Source organism: Mobula hypostoma, chromosome 20 (genome assembly GCF_963921235.1).
Source record: "Mobula hypostoma chromosome 20, sMobHyp1.1, whole genome shotgun sequence".
NCBI lineage: Eukaryota > Metazoa > Chordata > Chondrichthyes > Myliobatiformes > Myliobatidae > Mobula > Mobula hypostoma.
In genome coordinates this window covers 57883737-57900811 of record NC_086116.1, presented here as the reverse complement: position 1 = coordinate 57900811, position 17075 = coordinate 57883737, and the positions used below count along the sequence as shown (strand labels likewise).

The 17075-nt window shown below is 42.7% G+C and overlaps 1 protein-coding gene across 2 annotated transcripts in view; it reads right to left on the bottom strand.

The window, feature by feature from the left end:
* The window catches only part of zc3hc1 (zinc finger, C3HC-type containing 1), a 28552-nt gene extending 12923 nt beyond the window's left edge, over positions 1-15629 (bottom strand). The window contains exons 1-6 of one of the 2 annotated variants that reach the window (XM_063073014.1): positions 15481-15629; positions 12726-12840; positions 10989-11139; positions 8449-8532; positions 6502-6629; positions 4491-4648 (exon numbers count right to left, since the gene is read on the bottom strand). In XM_063073014.1, the coding sequence (XP_062929084.1) occupies positions 4491-4648; positions 6502-6629; positions 8449-8532; positions 10989-11139; positions 12726-12840; positions 15481-15587 (743 nt within the window). In that variant the 5' untranslated portion in view covers positions 15588-15629. The remainder of the gene's footprint in view (positions 1-4490; positions 4649-6501; positions 6630-8448; positions 8533-10988; positions 11140-12725; positions 12841-15480) is intronic. The other variant, XM_063073017.1, reaches the window with a different exon arrangement.
* Between the last annotated feature and the right edge of the window lie 1446 nt (positions 15630-17075).

Sequence of the window (17075 nt, the reverse complement as noted above, 5' to 3'; positions counted from 1 at the left end):
ACCAGGAGGAGGTAGAAAGTGAAAAGAAGGTGTGTAGTGAAACAAGAGGTAGTGAGGGAGCTGAGACAGGCTTAGCAGTAGCCAGGAAGGAATTTGTGCAGGCGCAGGAGCGAGACGAGGGGCTGATGGTTTTGGCGGAGACAGCTCTCTCTGACGCAGAATTAACAAGGGGGCCAGTAGGCTATTGTGTGGAGGAGGAAGTGCTGAGGAAGACAGGGAGACCATGTACCGTACCCGCAGATGAGGAATGGGGGGTGGTGCAAAAGAGTTATGGGGATGAGATTTTTAACCTGGCCCACAAGGTACCCCTCGGTGGACATTTTGAGGTGCTGGAGGAAACAGTTGGTGGAATCATGAAAGAGGTTTACCGGCTGCACAGGAGGAAGGATGTTATTGATTATGGCAGACGCGAACTGAGACGGTCACAGGCTTTTGATATGCTAACAAACCTAATCGGTGTTAGCGCGGAAATCAATGAAGCTAAGGTCTCCCGATAAGAGAAAAAAACCATTTTGAAAAGATGAGTATGGTATCGACCAGATGGGAGAAGGCTATTGTTTTGGCCAGCTCTGCTGATAGGGTCTCTCCCCTAATCCCCGAACAAAGCGACTCTTTAGGAGAAGTAATTAAACGGCTCGCACACGTGTGTTTGATTTTCCCGAGGCGATGCAAAGAACTGGGACGTTGGGTGGTGTTTGTTACGCTAGGTCAGCCTAGTGAACAACACCCCTATAGAATGAGTAATTCAGTGACGAAAGGGCTGATGAACACAGGGGTGTGTATTGGCGATGTAATACGGCTGTCTGAAGCCAGCTTGATAGTGAACCTTGAAAAAAATGAGTTCGGCCACACGAAGGTCACTTATCTGGGAATTGTGGTAACATAGGGGCAGCTGGCAGCGATGCAAGCTAAAGTGCGGGCTATCTCTGACATCCCAACCCGACAGACAAGAGGGCCCTCAGAAGGCTCTTGGAGATGGTGGGGTACTGTAGGAAGTTTTGCAATAACTCTGCTGTTACTACCCTTCCCCCTCCTACTAAGCCCTTGCGAGAGAAAACTAAGTCGGGATGGGACGACCCTTGTTATTGTGGTCCGGGACGAAACCCAATGAGAGGTTACATTGATCGCAATTCATCAGTGTTTTTGGCCACTATGAAGTTTGCTAAGTTGGAGCCTGGTTTAAGGGATTATTAATAACACATATAAAAGGAACAGAAAATGTGATTGCTGACTGTCTGTCAGGTGTTGACAACTTAAAATTTGCTGTATTAGCCAAATAGCTGATAAAGATGTATATTTGTGTGTATCAAATAATGTATTCATGTTTGTAATTTTTACCCCGGTAAAAATCCTTAAAGGTGAGGGGTGTGACGAAAGTACACATAGACTAAGATGTTAACTGTCCCGTGCTGGCACCAGTGGAATCAGCAGTTGGTCTGCCACCTGTCTTCAGGAGAAAGAGAGATAAGGAAAACAATGGAGCAGCATTCGGAGATGTTAATGAAGAGACGGGAGAGCTATCAAGACCGGCTCCTCTTTGAACCCTGAACTGTTTGAAGTGATGGACAGGTGATACCCCAGCAGGGGGATAAAAAGGGACAGGTTCGCTAAGGCAAGACACACACGACACCACGAGGTAATGAGACCCTGGAAGCGGTGCGCCTCCCACAAGTCGGTGGGAGTTTTGGAGGGCTGATCGCGAGACCAAGCCATAGACGCACAGGGTGGAAAGGTACAATCGGCGGGAACCTGGTGTGTGTCCGTCCTTGCCTGGGTGCCAGGTTCACCACAGAGAAACGATCGTATCTGGAAACGGAGGGGTCACAGTCAGTGACCTCAGAAGACATTACAAAGGGCTCGCCCGAAAGCTGACTGCGAAGAATATCGAAGGTCTGTGTGGAAGCCGTTTGAATATTCATTCGCTTTTGCTCTCTCTCTCCTTCCCCCACCCCACCCCCGTCCATCACCACGGCAGTGATTACTGTGAACTGAACTGAACTCAATTGAACTGAACTTTGCGTCACTTTGAAACTGGTCATTTACCCCTAGACAACGATAGAGCTTGATTGATCCCATTACCCTAGTTTCTGTGTACATGTGTGTTTATCATTGCTGAACTGTTGTATTCATTATCCTTTTGATCAGAGTACTGTGTTGCTTATTTCTTTAATAAAACTTTCTTAGTTCCAATAATCCAGACTCCAACTGAGTGATCCATTTCTGCTGGTTTGGCAACCCAGTTACGGGGTACGTAACAGGATACTAAAAGCTTTTTCAAGTATATAAAGAGTAAAAGACAGGTGAGAGTAGATATAGGACCGATAGAAAATGATGCTGGAGAAATTGTAATGGGAGATAAGGAGATGGCGGAGGAACTGAACGAGTATTTTGCATCAGTCTTCACTGAGGAAGGTATCAGCAGTATACTGGACACTCAAGGGTGTCAGGGAAGAGAAGTGTGCACAGTCACAATTACGACAGAGAAAATACTCAGGAAGCTGAATAGTCTAAGGGTAGCTAAATCTCCCGGACCAGATGGAAAGCACCCCCGTGTTCTGAAGGAAGTAGCTGTGGGGATTGTGGAGGCATTAGCAATGATCTTTCAAAAGTCAATAGATTCTGGCATGGTTCCGGAGAAATGGAAGATTGCAAATGTCACTCCGCTATTTAAGAAGGGGACAAGGAAGCAAAAAGGAAATTATAGACCTGTTAGCTTGACATCGGTGGTTGGGAAGTTGTTGGAGTCAATTGTCAAGGATGAGGTTACGGAGTACCTGGAGGCATATGACAAGACAGGCAGAACTTAGCATGGTTTCCTTAAAGGAAAATCCTGCCTGACAAGCCTATTGCAATTTTTTGAGGAAATTACAAGTAGGCTAGACAAGGGAGATGCATTGGATGTTGTACATTTGGATTTTCAAAAGACCTTTGACAAGGTGCCACACATGAGGCTACTTAACAAGATACGAGCCCATGGAATTACAGGGAAGTTACATATGTGGATACAGCGTTGGTTGATTGGCAGGAAACAGAGAGTGGAATAAATGGATCCTATTCTGGTTGGCTGCCAGTTACCACTGGTGTTCCACAGGGGTCCGTGTTGGGACCGCTTCTTTTTACATTGTAGATCAACGATTTGGATTATGGAATAGATGGCTTTGTGGCTAAGTGTGCTGATGATACAAAGATAGGTGGAGGGGCCGGTAGTGCTGAGGAAACAGAGAGTCTGCAGAGAGACTTGGATAGATTGGGAGAATGGGCAAAGAAGTGGCAAATGAAATACAATGTTGGAAAGTGTATGGTTATGCATTTTGGCAGAAGAAATAAACGGGCAGACTACTATTTAAATGGGGAGAGAATTCAAAGTTCTGAGATGCAATGGGACTTGGGAGTCCTCATGCAGGATACCCTTAAGGTTAACCTCCAGGTTGAGTCCGTGGTAAAGGCGGCGAATACAATGTTAGCATTCATTTCTCGAGAAATAGAGTATAGAAGCAGGGATGTGATGTTGAGAGGTGCTGGTAAGACCTCACTTGGAGTACTGTGACATACATCAAAGTTGCTGGTGAACGCAGCAGGCCAAGCAGCATGTATAGGAAGAGGCGCAGTCGACGTTTCAGGCCGAGACCCTTCGTCAGGACTAACTGAAGGAAGAGTGAGTACTGTGGGCAGTTTTGGGCTCCTTATTTAAGAAAGGATGTGCTGACGTTGGAGAGGGTTCAAAGAAGATTCACTAGAATGATTCCGGGAATGAGAGGGTTAACATATGAGGGTGACCTCATAAAAACATTTCAAATGTTGAAAGGCATGGACAGAGTGGATGTGGCAAAGTTGTTTCCCATGTTGGGGGAGTCTAGTACGAGAGGGCATGACTTGAGGATTGAAGGGCGCCCATTCAGAATAGAAATGCGAAGAAATTTTTTTAGTCAGAGGGTGGTGAATCTATGGAATTTGTTGCCATGGGCGGCAGTGGAGGCCAAGTCATTGGGTGTATTTAAGGCAGAGACTAATAGGTATCTGAGTAGCCAGGGCATCAAAGGTTATGGTGAGAAGGTGGGGGAGTGGGACTAAATGGGAGAATGGATCAGCTCATGATAAAATGGCGGAGCAGACTCGATGGGCCAAATGGCTGACTCCTGCTCCCTTGTCTTATGGTCTTAAATTCTGTAATTGAATCACTTCTTCTGGAACATCATTCCACACTCTCACCACCCTCTGTGTAAAGAACTTCTGCTTAAACATTTCCCTTTTCACCCTTAACCCATGACCTCAACCTTTGAAGAGATGGGAAAGGAGGAGGTGATGAAGTTGAAAGGTCGTGGACAATATGGGTGATAAACCACTGGATTCTCTGTCTGAGAAACAAATTGTGTGGTGAGGGGTAAAGGAGGCAGTAATGAAATGTTGCTTCAAGATCTAGTCAGTGATTCCAGGTAACCAATGGGTCCCTGAAGGTGTCCAGAAACTGCTAATTTATTTTGGATTCTTACCCAGCAGTCCAGCCAGACAGAGCAAGGATACAGGCTGAAACATGGACTGAGAGGACATCTCCACTGCTCTTCAGCACAGAACTGTCACCTGTAGTGTTACACTTCAAATCATCTTCTACCAACTGCAACAGGACACTGATGGTTTCTTCCATGATGGTCTGTTTGAGAGGAGAAGGAAGGTCAGCACTGAATCTAATGAACTGTCACTACTGAATTTAAAAAAGTCACTCTGGTATAATTCCTAGCAATAATGGACTCATAATTCGCCATTGTTTTATCCAAGACCAGAACACCAATCAATTTGGTAACATAAACACAGGAGACAAGTCATCTAAATCCGGGAATTTCACTATCACAATGAATTTGAGGAGCATATATGTCAGTGAGTCAAGTGTTAGAAAGAACCCCTGTCTGGCAACCAGCCCTAAATGAGCTGCAGAAGAACACTGTTCCACCACTGAAATAGGACAAGAAGTTACTAAATATATTAAAGATTTGAATCTTCTTGCTCTCTGAATCAAAATTAAAACTCATTGTGTTCTGTACGTTCCAATACTAACATGATCTTCACTGCATCATAGAGTAATGCATAACAAATTCAAAGGCCTTTTGGGACAAGAAATCCATGCTGACTACATTGTCCACCTAGCTAGTTGCAATTTCCTATGGTCAGCCCTTATCACTCCAGCCCCCATCCTCCCTCCTCCCCACGTACTTATCCAAATCCTTCTTAAACAATACTATTGTACTTAGCTCAATCTCATTTTCATGTACTCAACACCCGCTGCTTGAAAGTCACCTCTTAGGTCCCTTTTGATTATTTCTCCTCCCACCCTGAATCTATGTCCCATAGTTTGGCACTCACCTACCACTGTTACTGTCCAATTTCTCTATGCCTCTCATAATTATGAACACTTCTATAAGGTCGCCCCTCATTCTCCCACGTTCCAAGGAATATGGCCTAGTCTGGCCAACCTCTCTCTCTAATTCAGGCAACATTCTCATAAATTCTTTCCAGTTTAATCGCCTATTTCCTATACCAAAACTGTACATAGTTCTCTAAGAATGGCCTCACCAATGACTTATACAAGAGCACATAATGACCCAACTTCTATACTCAATACCCTGACTATGAAGACCAGCATGCTAAACAACTTCTTCCACTGTCCTGCCTACTTGTTATGCCACTGTCAACGAACTACACACTTGTATTTGTTGGTCCCTCCGTTCCGTCACATCTCCTAGTGTCTACCATTCATTGTCCTATGCTGGTTTGACTTTCTAGAGTAACCTACAGTGGGATTTTCATCAGCTCTTTTCCAATACCTTTGTAACAGCGGCATGGTAAATCTGAAGTACTGCATCTCACTTTGATCTCTCAGAGAAAAAATATTTAGCTCAAAGGATATCTATCTATCCATCTATTTATCGGGATATAGCACAGAACAGAACAGGTCCTTCTAGCCCTTCGAGCCACTCAATTTAATCCCCCAAGCAATCCCCCAATTTAATCTGGGCCTAATCACAGGACAACTTACAATGACCAATTAGCCTACCAACCAGTAGACCTTTGGACAGTGGGAGGAAACCAGGGCACCTGGAAGAGACCCACGTGGTCACAGGGAGAACATGCAAACTCCTTACAGGCAGTGGCAGGAACTGAACCTGGGTCGCCTGTACTCTACAGCGTTACGCCAACCACTACGCTACCATGCTGCCCGTTTAGCACAAGTTACATTTACTGTCTATTATTCCTCTGTGCTCAGTGTGGAAAATTCTCTCCAGCTGTGTTAACAATGCATGCAGTCACTTCATCTTCCTGTAACCTGGAAAAGTCATTTATTTTAACCAGTATCACTGCGAATAAGATGAAAAATAAATGAGACCTTATGTCAAAACTGCTGCCTGTCATCAGCATCGAGGCGAAAGCAGCATAATGAAGGGGATCCCGCGGCCCATGGAATGATACCCCAGCAGGTTTGGGTGGGTGGTTGATCTGTTGAACTCTCACCATATCTTTGAGGTCATCCTGCTTGAGGACTGGTAACTGGATATCCAGCAAGCACAGACTCTTGAACCTCTCCGCCATCCCGTGAAGTAGAGCCGCCGGTTCATTTAGAGGTAAAGCCCAGAAATGATCTGCCAGTAAAATGGAAGGAAAATGGAGTGACCCTCATAGACATCATCCAACTCTTGACCGACTTCACTTAAAGTCTATTAATAAGGATAAGGTTTCGAGGTACTTGGAGACGAATGATAAAATAAGTAAGTCAGCATGGTTTCTGTAAAGGGAAATCTTACCTAAGTAAGGGTAGGTCTTCAGTCCAATTGGCACTCAATAAGATTGTGGTTGATCTTCCATCTTAATTACCTTTGATCAAAAGTTCATTCATTATAGGGGGGAGAAGATGGCGGCGCGACGGCAGCGCACGCGGCCACTTCGGTGATGAATGTCTGTTATCTGTTAAGTAGGGGACGGTGCACAATCCTGATTTGATGGAGACAGACGTGAGAGCACAGCAGAACATCTGGAAAACTTCTGAATGCCTGCCTTGCTGCCGCTGCTACTGCGTGGTAACCAGAATCTCCAGAGCTGAAGGCCCCGAAATCCTCGGCTTTGCGTGTTTCAGCGGCCGGGGAGAGGTTGAAGGCACTTGGCAGAGGATGGCGCTCAGGAGGATGTATCGGAAGCTCGGAGTTTTCGGACGGATGGACTCAGGGTCAGCTGCTTCCAAGGTATCGGCAAGTTGACGGTGCTGGAGGTTTATGGCAGGGAGTTTCTCCCTTTTGCCGCCTGCTATCAGGGACTCGGGAGTCGATCGACTCGGGACTCTGAGACTTTTTTTTTTACTGTGCCCATGGTCTGTTCTTTATCAAATCATGGTATTGCTTTGCACTGCTGTAACTATATGTTATAATTATGTGGTTCTGTCAGTGTTAGTCTTTGGTTTGTCCTGTTTTCTGTGATATCACTCTGGAGAAACATTGTATCATTTCCTAATGCATGTATGCATTTCTAAATGACAATAAAAGAGGACTGAGTGTTCTCATAATCTAATCTATATCAAGACAGAGTAAAACTGCTGAGTATCCACTGATGTCTAGAACAGAGAATTTCATTCTCTTTGGGTGAAGATTTTTTTTCTCATTGCAGTCCAAAGACGAATTATTTATCTTGAAACACAATTTTGAACACCAACCATGGAAAAGTCTCTCAATAGCTACTCAATCAAATTATCCCCAAATTCTGTTTTGATAAATTTAGCTCCAGTTCTTTTAAACGTGGAAACATTTTCAATTCAATCAGGACAAACTTCTTATGACAGATTTTAAAAAATTCATTCATTACCCAAAAGACAACGAAAGAGGCTGTCAAGCAAAATGGGAAAGAGGCAAAGTGAATGCTCATCTAGGAATACCACATTCAGCTTCAATGAAATAAGATGGTTATTCTTAAGACTTTAAGACCAAAGTTTGAGATTATCAAGGTACATTCCAGGACAAGAAAGTAAGTAGGAGATGAGCAAAAATAGATTGAAAGTATTTGCAGATACAAGCCTTATAAGCACAGTGAGGAACACAAAAGATTTAACATATTCAGAGCAACAGACACAAAATGCTGAAGGAACTCAGCAGGTCAGGCAGCATCTATGGAAAAGTTCATGTTTTGAGTCGAGAGGGGAATCAGGACTGGGAAGGAAGGGAAAGAGTACAAGCTCGAAGGTGACAGGTAGGTGGGGGACAAGATGAAGTAAGAAGCTGGGAGGTGATAGGTGGGAAAGGTAGAGGACTGGAGAAGAAGTAATCTGATAGGAGAGGACAGTGGACCATGGGAGAAACAGAAAGAGGATGGGCACCAGGAGAGGTAAGAGGGGAGACAGAGTGGGGAATGGAGGAAGAGGGAAGGAGGAGAGGCGAAAATGATGTTTACGATTTAACACACTTCCTCCCACCTCACCTGGACAGGGACTGTCAGGCCAGAAGCAGAACTTCTCATGTGCCGTTTTCAGACTATCCTGCAGCACAGTTATCCTTTCTTTATCTTAAAGGTAAAGGTTGGAAAAACAAATGAATGAGGCACATTTTATGTAAAACTACTCCTCAGCATAAAACCAGCTGAGGAAAGCTCTGAACAACTGATTGCTCATCGCAACTTTAATACAACAGGTAGATGTCACTATCTGAGGACATAGGACACTAAGGACATGGCAGATGCCAGGACCACCAGTCTAAAAAACTTACTTTCCCCAAGTAGTAAGGCTGATCAACAACTCCACCCACTAATCCATCCCTCTACACCCCCAAGACTACTTTATTATTTCCTTTCAGATTCACCTTAGGTACAGGCACTCCCGTGCCTAGTACATTTATGGACATACAATTAATCTCTGTATATAAGCGATCTTATGTATTTAATTTTACTGGTTTTTAATTATTGTATTATATATTTTATAGCATTTTTTGTGCTGCATCAGATCTGGAGCAATAATTATTTCATTCTCCTTCACACTTGTGTACTGGAAATGACATTAAACAATCTTGAATCTTAGAGACACAAGGGATTGAGGGAGTAGAATGGAAAAGATATATTCTGCACAATATATCAAAAGAAGAATAGGGATGGCAAAAGACACCTTTACGAGAATGAAGAGTATACTGACCAATACTAAACTAGACATGACAACCCGCCTCAGAGTACTGAAATGTTACGTTTATCCAGTTATATTATATGGCTCAGAATGTTGGACAATATCTAGTAACGTGAGGAAATGAATTGAAGCAGCAGAGATGTGGTTTTTGAGCAGGATGCAAATAATATCATGGACGAAACGAATATCTAACGAGGATGTCATGAACAGAGCAAGCACAAAAAGTGAAATAATGTATGAGATCATGAAAAGGCAACGTAATTTCATTGGACATGTGATTACGAAAGAGGAGTTCGAATGCACGGTAATTATAGGAAAGATTGAAGGGGAGAACGCAAGAGGAAGACAAAGACAAATGATGATGGAGACAGCAACCAGAGAACTGGAAATGAATATCAATGAATTGATCCAATTGACCCGAGACAGGAGTGTGTGGGCCATGGCAGTCAAAGCTCAAACTGGGCACAGCACCTGATGATGATGATGATGATGATATTGACATTCTGCACAGCTCTCATCTCCATTTTCAGGAGAGTCATGAACGGCATTAGAATGGCAAAAAAGGAAATAGTAAAGAGTGAAAATGCTGGAGGAAGTCAGCAGGCTGGGCAGCGTCTGTAGAAAAGAGTAAACAGTTGACGTTTCGGGCTGACAGCCTTCATCAGAACGTGGTCTTAGGTCGAAACATCAACTGTTCATTCTTTTCCAGAGATGCTGCCTGTCCTGCTGAGTTCCTCCAGTATTCTGTGTGTGTTTCTTTGTATTTTCAGCATCTACAGATTTTCTTGTGTTTGCAAAAAAAAAAGCTCTAATGTGATAACTCTCTAGAAAAGCCAAACAGCTTGTTGTTCCCTTCTCTGTAAAGTAGAAAACTAAGGCGTGGCCTAATTAAAAATATGGAAGAGATTGAAAAAGACACCTGTAGAGATGTGGTTTCCAATTGTGCACCATTCCAGGAATGGAGGCCATAAATATGAGAAAGCCAACATGAGTTTCAATAAGGAATATACATTACAAATTTACTTAACAATTTAATCTCACACAGAGGATGCATTTAAGAGAAATACAGTTAGACCCAGGGGGAGAAAGGGAATCTGGCTGATTGGGTTGAAATGAATAAGGTGAAACCTAACAACTGACATGGTCCTGCTGGGTTCAATGAGATGTTTTCCCCTGTATTGTTATTTTTGGAAATAAATATTTCTGGGGAGCTTAATCATACAGCATTGAATGGGGGCAGAGTTTAGCTAACGATGGGCAAAATCAGACCCAAATATTCCGTGGTTTCTACAGTTTCTACGCTTTCAACAAAACACAAACACTTCCAAGAGGACCACAACCTTGTCATTGGATTTGGAGGCTTGCGTGTCTCAGTGACCCAGAGAGCTGTGTTGACGGGAGTCAGGGCTTTACGCATTGGCTCTTGGCAGGGTCATCCATGCCAAACAGGTCAAAGGGTAGAGGACAAACTAAGAGTGGTCCAGTAGTCTTCCAGGTTCGGGGGTTCAGCTCAGGGTTAACAGCCCTGACTCGTAAAATAAAATTGTTAAGGAGACAGAAATGAAGAATCCTTCTACATCTGAGTGTGATGGTATTCCTGAGTCTCCACCCAGGACTCGCATGACAGACAGTAGTGAAACTCGAGAGGAAGCTACTGACATGATGAAGGAAGCCCTGAACACTGTCAGAGTTGGAGGACCTTCATTGCTGCCCTAAACACCAGTGGCGTAACAGTAAGTGAAACACAAACAAGCATGTGTGTTTTGTGATAGAGAAAAGAGTGAACTGGGAGGTGAAAAGGCAAATAATGACAATTTTAAAAGGAGTCAATATAAAACATACATCTTACATTTATTGATGTCCAATAAAGGGTGCAGGGTTGCACACAGGAAGGCTTGGCAGCTGGAACACTTCAACGTATCACACTCAACATTAGTCCAGCCATACTTAGCACAGTGCAAAGGGGACAGCTCAAACGCCATGCCAGCCCATTTGAATGAGTATCTTTGTCAAGAAAAAGTGTGCTTAGTCCATTCATCAAGAAGCTTTTTCAACTTGGTGCACAACATTCCCGCTATGTTAATTTATCCTCACTTCCTCACTCTGTCATAACATTAACGGCCATTAATGTATGTAGAGTGGGAGGAGCATGTTTTTAATCCCATATAATCAGGCATGGGGGGCGGTGGGAGTACACTTCTCATCAGCTGAGTTTGGTAGAACATTGCTAGCTCTAGCTCCTTCCACAACTATATGCAAAGGGAACTGGGAAGGAAGAGCTGGAGACCTGAAATTGTGCAGTTTGTCCAAAGTTTTTCTTTCTGTTCCCTCACAGATTCTCTTTCTCACACTCTATGAAGTTGTTGACCCATTGCACCTTTCAGAAAAATTAAATAAATGTTCATTCATGTGCACCTACATATTGGTAGGGACAAGCAATCCAACCGTCTGCGGCACTGGAAGTGAATCAGATTGCAGTTTTCCAGATAAAAGAAGTCTGTTCAGCTGCCACCACTGGCCTGTCACCCAATATAGCACAGGAGTTCACAAGTTCATGAATCACTAGTGGAAACTTGGCTCTTTTGAGTACTGTTATGCAGCACTACATTACCTCCTAGCATTTAATATTCAATTTCATGTTAACATTTCTTCTAGCTATAAATTAATTCCCATAGTCACATCATTCTACAGATATGCTACTTTGAGCACCCTAACAAGCTGCATCACTGCTTGGTACAGAAACTGCACTGCAGCTGACAGGATTGCTCTGCAATGGGTGGTCAAAACTGCCCAACGCATCGCTGGCACCAGCACCAGCCTACCCGCCGTCAGGGACATACATATATACAGAAAGGTGCTGGAAAAGAGCCAGTATGCATGAAGGACCCTACAAACCCTGCCCATGGACTATTTGTCCCAGGAGGCTACGTAGCATCCCCACCACCAGACTCAAAAACAGTTACTTTCCCCCACGCAGGAAAACTGATCAACACCTCCACCCACTAACTCCAGCACTACTTTAGTATTTCCTGTCAGTCACCTTATGTGTAGACTAGCAACACTTTATAGGCATACAATCAATCTGTGTATAGTATACAAGTTATCTTATGTATTTATACTTATTGCATTTTAAAATTATTATTGTTTATCTTTTGTAGGGTTTTTTTTTCTACTGCATCAGATCCAAAGTAAAAATTATTTCATTTTCCTTACACTTGTGTACAGGAAATGACATTAAACAATCTTGAACCTTTACCTTGTGAAAACAAGAGACTATCAACCAGGACGCAGTCATTTTGCTGTTCATGTCTGCCCTGGTCATATCCCTATAAATATCTGGAGCTGTCTGACCACTTTCTCTTTTAAATTGTCTAATAAATCAATATTTATATCATAAAAGCATTACTGCACTGAAACTGAAATTCAATATCTCGAAGTTGACCTAGAATGTGTCAGCATTATTGCTTCACTTTGCCACTACCTGGTATAGGAAATATTCTACTGTAGAATTGGGTATTACTGTTTGCAAAACTGAACAGAGATCTTAGATGCGTGTCTCTGAGTACGTAACAACTTTGAAGGATATTGTGAAAGTTTCAACCCGTGAGAAAAAAGCTTCTTTGTTAGTCGAATCACAAGGAACTGGCAATCCCGGTAAATCACTGTCATCTGGTGATTCAAGGATGGAAGTTGACTGATCACTAGGAAACAAAGATTAATAACACTTGGATATCAATATCATAAAGATCAATCTACTACTAGCAGAGCAAAGGAAGTAACAAGTTTATTCTTGGGCAATGTGTTTGTGATCATTGAAATTCCACTCCAGAGTTTTGAGCATATAAGCCAGGTTGACACACCAAAGAAGATGGTAATAGCATACAGGAAGATGCATACATAACATTTCATCTGCCATCTATCTGTTGGTGGAATATGCAAAATCAAACTGGCATCAGAAGCAGGTTATTAGTGACTGATGGCACTGTCAACAAAGTCTTCTATCACTGATGTTAAAAGTAGACTGATTGTGGGGTAATTGGTTGCATTGGATTTGTTCTTCTAAGAGCAGGACGTATTTGGGGATGTTTTCCACATTGTCAAGTAAATGCCTATTTTATAATTGTTCCAGAGCAGCTTGCTTCTGGAGGTTTTGGAATGTAGGTGTTCAGTACTCTGACAAGGAAGTGCTGAGTAGGCCTTGCTGCACCCAGTGCTCTGTTATTCCACTTGGCTTCACACCTCACCACAGTTTTGTTTCAAACATTAATACAAGAGTGGAATTCCAGAAGTGAGGCAAGACTGCTGCTGTCGACATAAAGGTAGTGTTTGAACAAGCTAAATGACAAGACAGCCTGATATAAATGAAGTTAATCAGTATCAAAGGAAAAACAATCTAATGGCTGAAGTAGGCATCACTGCATAGTGTCCAAATCTGTTTATAAGTCTTCAGTAATGAATCAGTCCATTCCTACACTTCTGCGACACGTCACAAATCTGTTCCATTTTCTATGAACTGTAAGTCAGGACTATAATACCAGTCTCCTCCCACAGTCCAAAGATGTACCGGTTCATAGGTTAATTAGTCTTTGTAAACTTAGGGTAAAATTGGATGTTGTATTGTGATGTGAATTGAAGGGCTGTATGTCTAAATAAATAATGCAGATAGCAAGGCTTTGATGATACAGTATTTAACTACAGGCTGATAAGCAACAGTAGTATTTGTGTCATAGAACTATCAGACATACTGTATGGACTCACTCTTTGTCACATGGTCAAGCCACCTACCCTTAACATTCAAGGCCATTGTCATTGTTCAGTCCCCTACCATCAGCACCACAGATGACCTTTGAAAAAAAAACTCAATGGGATCATATCAGACCAGACAAGGCCAGAGGTTTGCTTCCTGATGTCCCCAATCTGTTCTACTTTCCATGAGCACAAGTCAAGAGTATAATGTAATACTTTTCCTTCCCCTTTATCAGTTCACAAAATGCACTACACCAACGCTATTCCAAGGGCACCCGAGACCTTTGACCTTTTGGCACCAAGTAGTATAAGAACTGTAGATTCCTCTCCAAGCCACACACCATCGGGAAATGAAAGACATCAAATTCTGGAACTCCTCACCCAACATTATTGTGGGAATACCTTCACAAGTACGATTACTGCAGATCAAGGCGGCAGCTCAGCTCTACATTCTTCAGGGCAATAAATACTTGGCCAGCAAAGCCCAGAGCCCAAAACCTGAATTTAAAAAGTTATTAAAATAGGTACAAGAACAGAGATATTTGGAAGTTTGTATGCATAGTTTGTTGAAAGTAGCAAGATAGGCTGACAAAGTACTTAAAGTACAAGCATCCTGAGATTGACAGAGAGAGACAGAGTTCAAGAAAAAAAAATCTTAATAATTTTTTATAAAGCAGAAAACAGCTCCAGGCACTGCACTTTAGGAAAGGCACAGAAGTTTTATCTAGGGTGGAGAATTAGTTAACCAAAGTGATTTCAGGACTTGAGGATAAACTATTCTATTTGAAACAACGGCTACAAGGCAATCTGATAAAAGTATATAAAATTATTAAGGATATAGACAGAGTACATTAAGCAAAATTGTTGGTGTGTCAAGACCAGGGAATATTGTACAGAACTAGAGAAAATAAATTCAACGAATAGTATTCATCTAGAATGTAGTGCCCGAAGTAGAAGTGGAAACGGATACAATCGTGATATTCAAAAAGAGCTGAATAAGTATAAGAAAGAAAATTGCAGGAGAATCTGATTAGCTGAATTGCTTACTCAATAGATTGAAGGGCCTCCTGTGCCTTAACAATTCAAATATCCTGCTTAAAAAGCATTTCACTGTTAAAAGTGCCATTCTATACGAGCTGTTAACTGAATGTCTAACTATCCTACGACGATCATGTGACACCAACTTGCAGAGGGACATGGCCTCTATTCCCTGGCCAAGTAAACAAAGGAGAAAAATTATAATTGGACATCAATGTGCTATTGAACTACCCCTGAATAACAGCACTGGATTATACGATGAAATCTCTGGATTGGAATGAACTCACAAGCAAATTACTCAATGGTACGATTGGTATGGGGATGCACACAGAGATCCAGGACTGTAACTGGGTATGCTGCTCGTTTTTGCAGCTACTTCACACTGGTAACCGTTAAAAACGGATTGTCCTGAACAGTTTGCAGTGAGGAACAATCCCCAGACATACATGTCGGAGACGGAGTACTGACGCTGGGCCCATTCATTCCCATGCCCAGAAGGGCACCGCGCGCAAATACCATCGGTAAGAAGCAATAACCCCAAGGTGCATTGAAATTACGTCTCTGCGATGCTGTCGGACAGCAGTTGCCGCACTTTCTGCGGAGTCTCAGCCACACTTTTGGTGCTTGGTGAAGGATGATCACATTCACTCCCGGGTGTCGCCATCTTTGATCCCACGGTGATCAGCGTCCCACCCACAACAAACTCCTCACAAACGTTCCGGGCCGGAGCTCCCGCCCCGATCAAACAGGTCGGCAAAGCACACCTGAGAGACGCCCGAAACGCTGGAGAGCGACGAGCAGCATCAAAAGCGGTTTAGATGGAGTATTACTTCCCCTGCAAATGACAGAGTCACATCAACAAAATGCTGATTTAACGTCGCGCAGACAGTGAGTCAACCCACCGAGAGCAAGCCGGTGCGGAACTAATTTGGGCTACATTCCTCCTTCACTTGTCGAAGAAGGAAGTTGGCTTTATTTCTTTATTTCTTATTGAGTTCTTTGGAAACGCCGTTCTCTTTTCATCCCAGCAAAGAGATGTGCAGATTAATCTCTGGGGCATTTTGTCCAGCGACCTAGGAGGGAAAAAAATCAAGTAGTTTTTTTAAAAAAATTTGCTTTCTTTGGAAACTTTTATTAGTTAAAAAAATAAATGTTATTTGACAGTCGTGTAATTATCGTATGTTTAGTTTGAATTAGACATTAGCAACCCTGTCAGACTGTCATGGATAGAAGAGAACTCATATAAAGTACAGAAGAAATGCAGGCAAGTTTTCCTTAGTGTCTTGATCAACATTTCTCTCTCAGTCAGTATCAGAAAAACAGATTTGTTGCATTGCTACGTGCGGGTGTGTGCTGTGAGCATAATGGCGGTTGCAGTTGCCGTATTAAAACACCAACTACACTTATAGCATATTGTTGTACATGTTTCAGAACTTCCTAAGGTCATGAAAAGTCTATTTAATAGCAAGTGATTTTTAAGCCAATGCGTTCAGGGACATTGTTGATGGTACCAAATGTGACTTAGCAAGTGTCAACAGAGTTATGTCAGAGTTAAGTCCTGACAAAGGGTCTCGGCCTGAAAGGTCGACTGCACCTCTTCCTCGAGATGCTGCCTGGCCTGCTGCGTTCACCAGCAACTTTTATGTGTGTTTCCAGCATCTGCAGAATTCCTGTTGTTAACAGAGTTATGTTAGTAGTTTAGCAATCCTATGTTCGTGACTTCAGATCCTTCCTTGGCAAGATGTATAAACAAGATTTTGTGTACAGTCTCTGGTTTCCTTCTTCTAGGAGTTGTGCCCTCTTCATTTCCAGTGCTGATGAAGGATCACGGTCCAAAACATCAGCTGTTCATTTTCCCCTGTTGATGCCGCTTGACCTGCCGAGTTCATCCAGCATTGTGTAGGTGTGCTGATCCCTTCATCTCCGCATGCGTTAGACTGAAACGCCGATATTTCAACCAACTTGGCTTTGCAAATCATAGTGTTGCTGTTTAAACTACCCTTATCAAGGGCACTGATGGAGTATTGGGCAGAATAAAGAGCCACATTTTAAGAAGGATGACAGGAAAGGTAATACAGGACTAATTCAGCAGGATTTTGCTTGCTGTGGAAAAAAAAACATGCTTAGTTGCAGAAAGCTGACGCTATTTTAT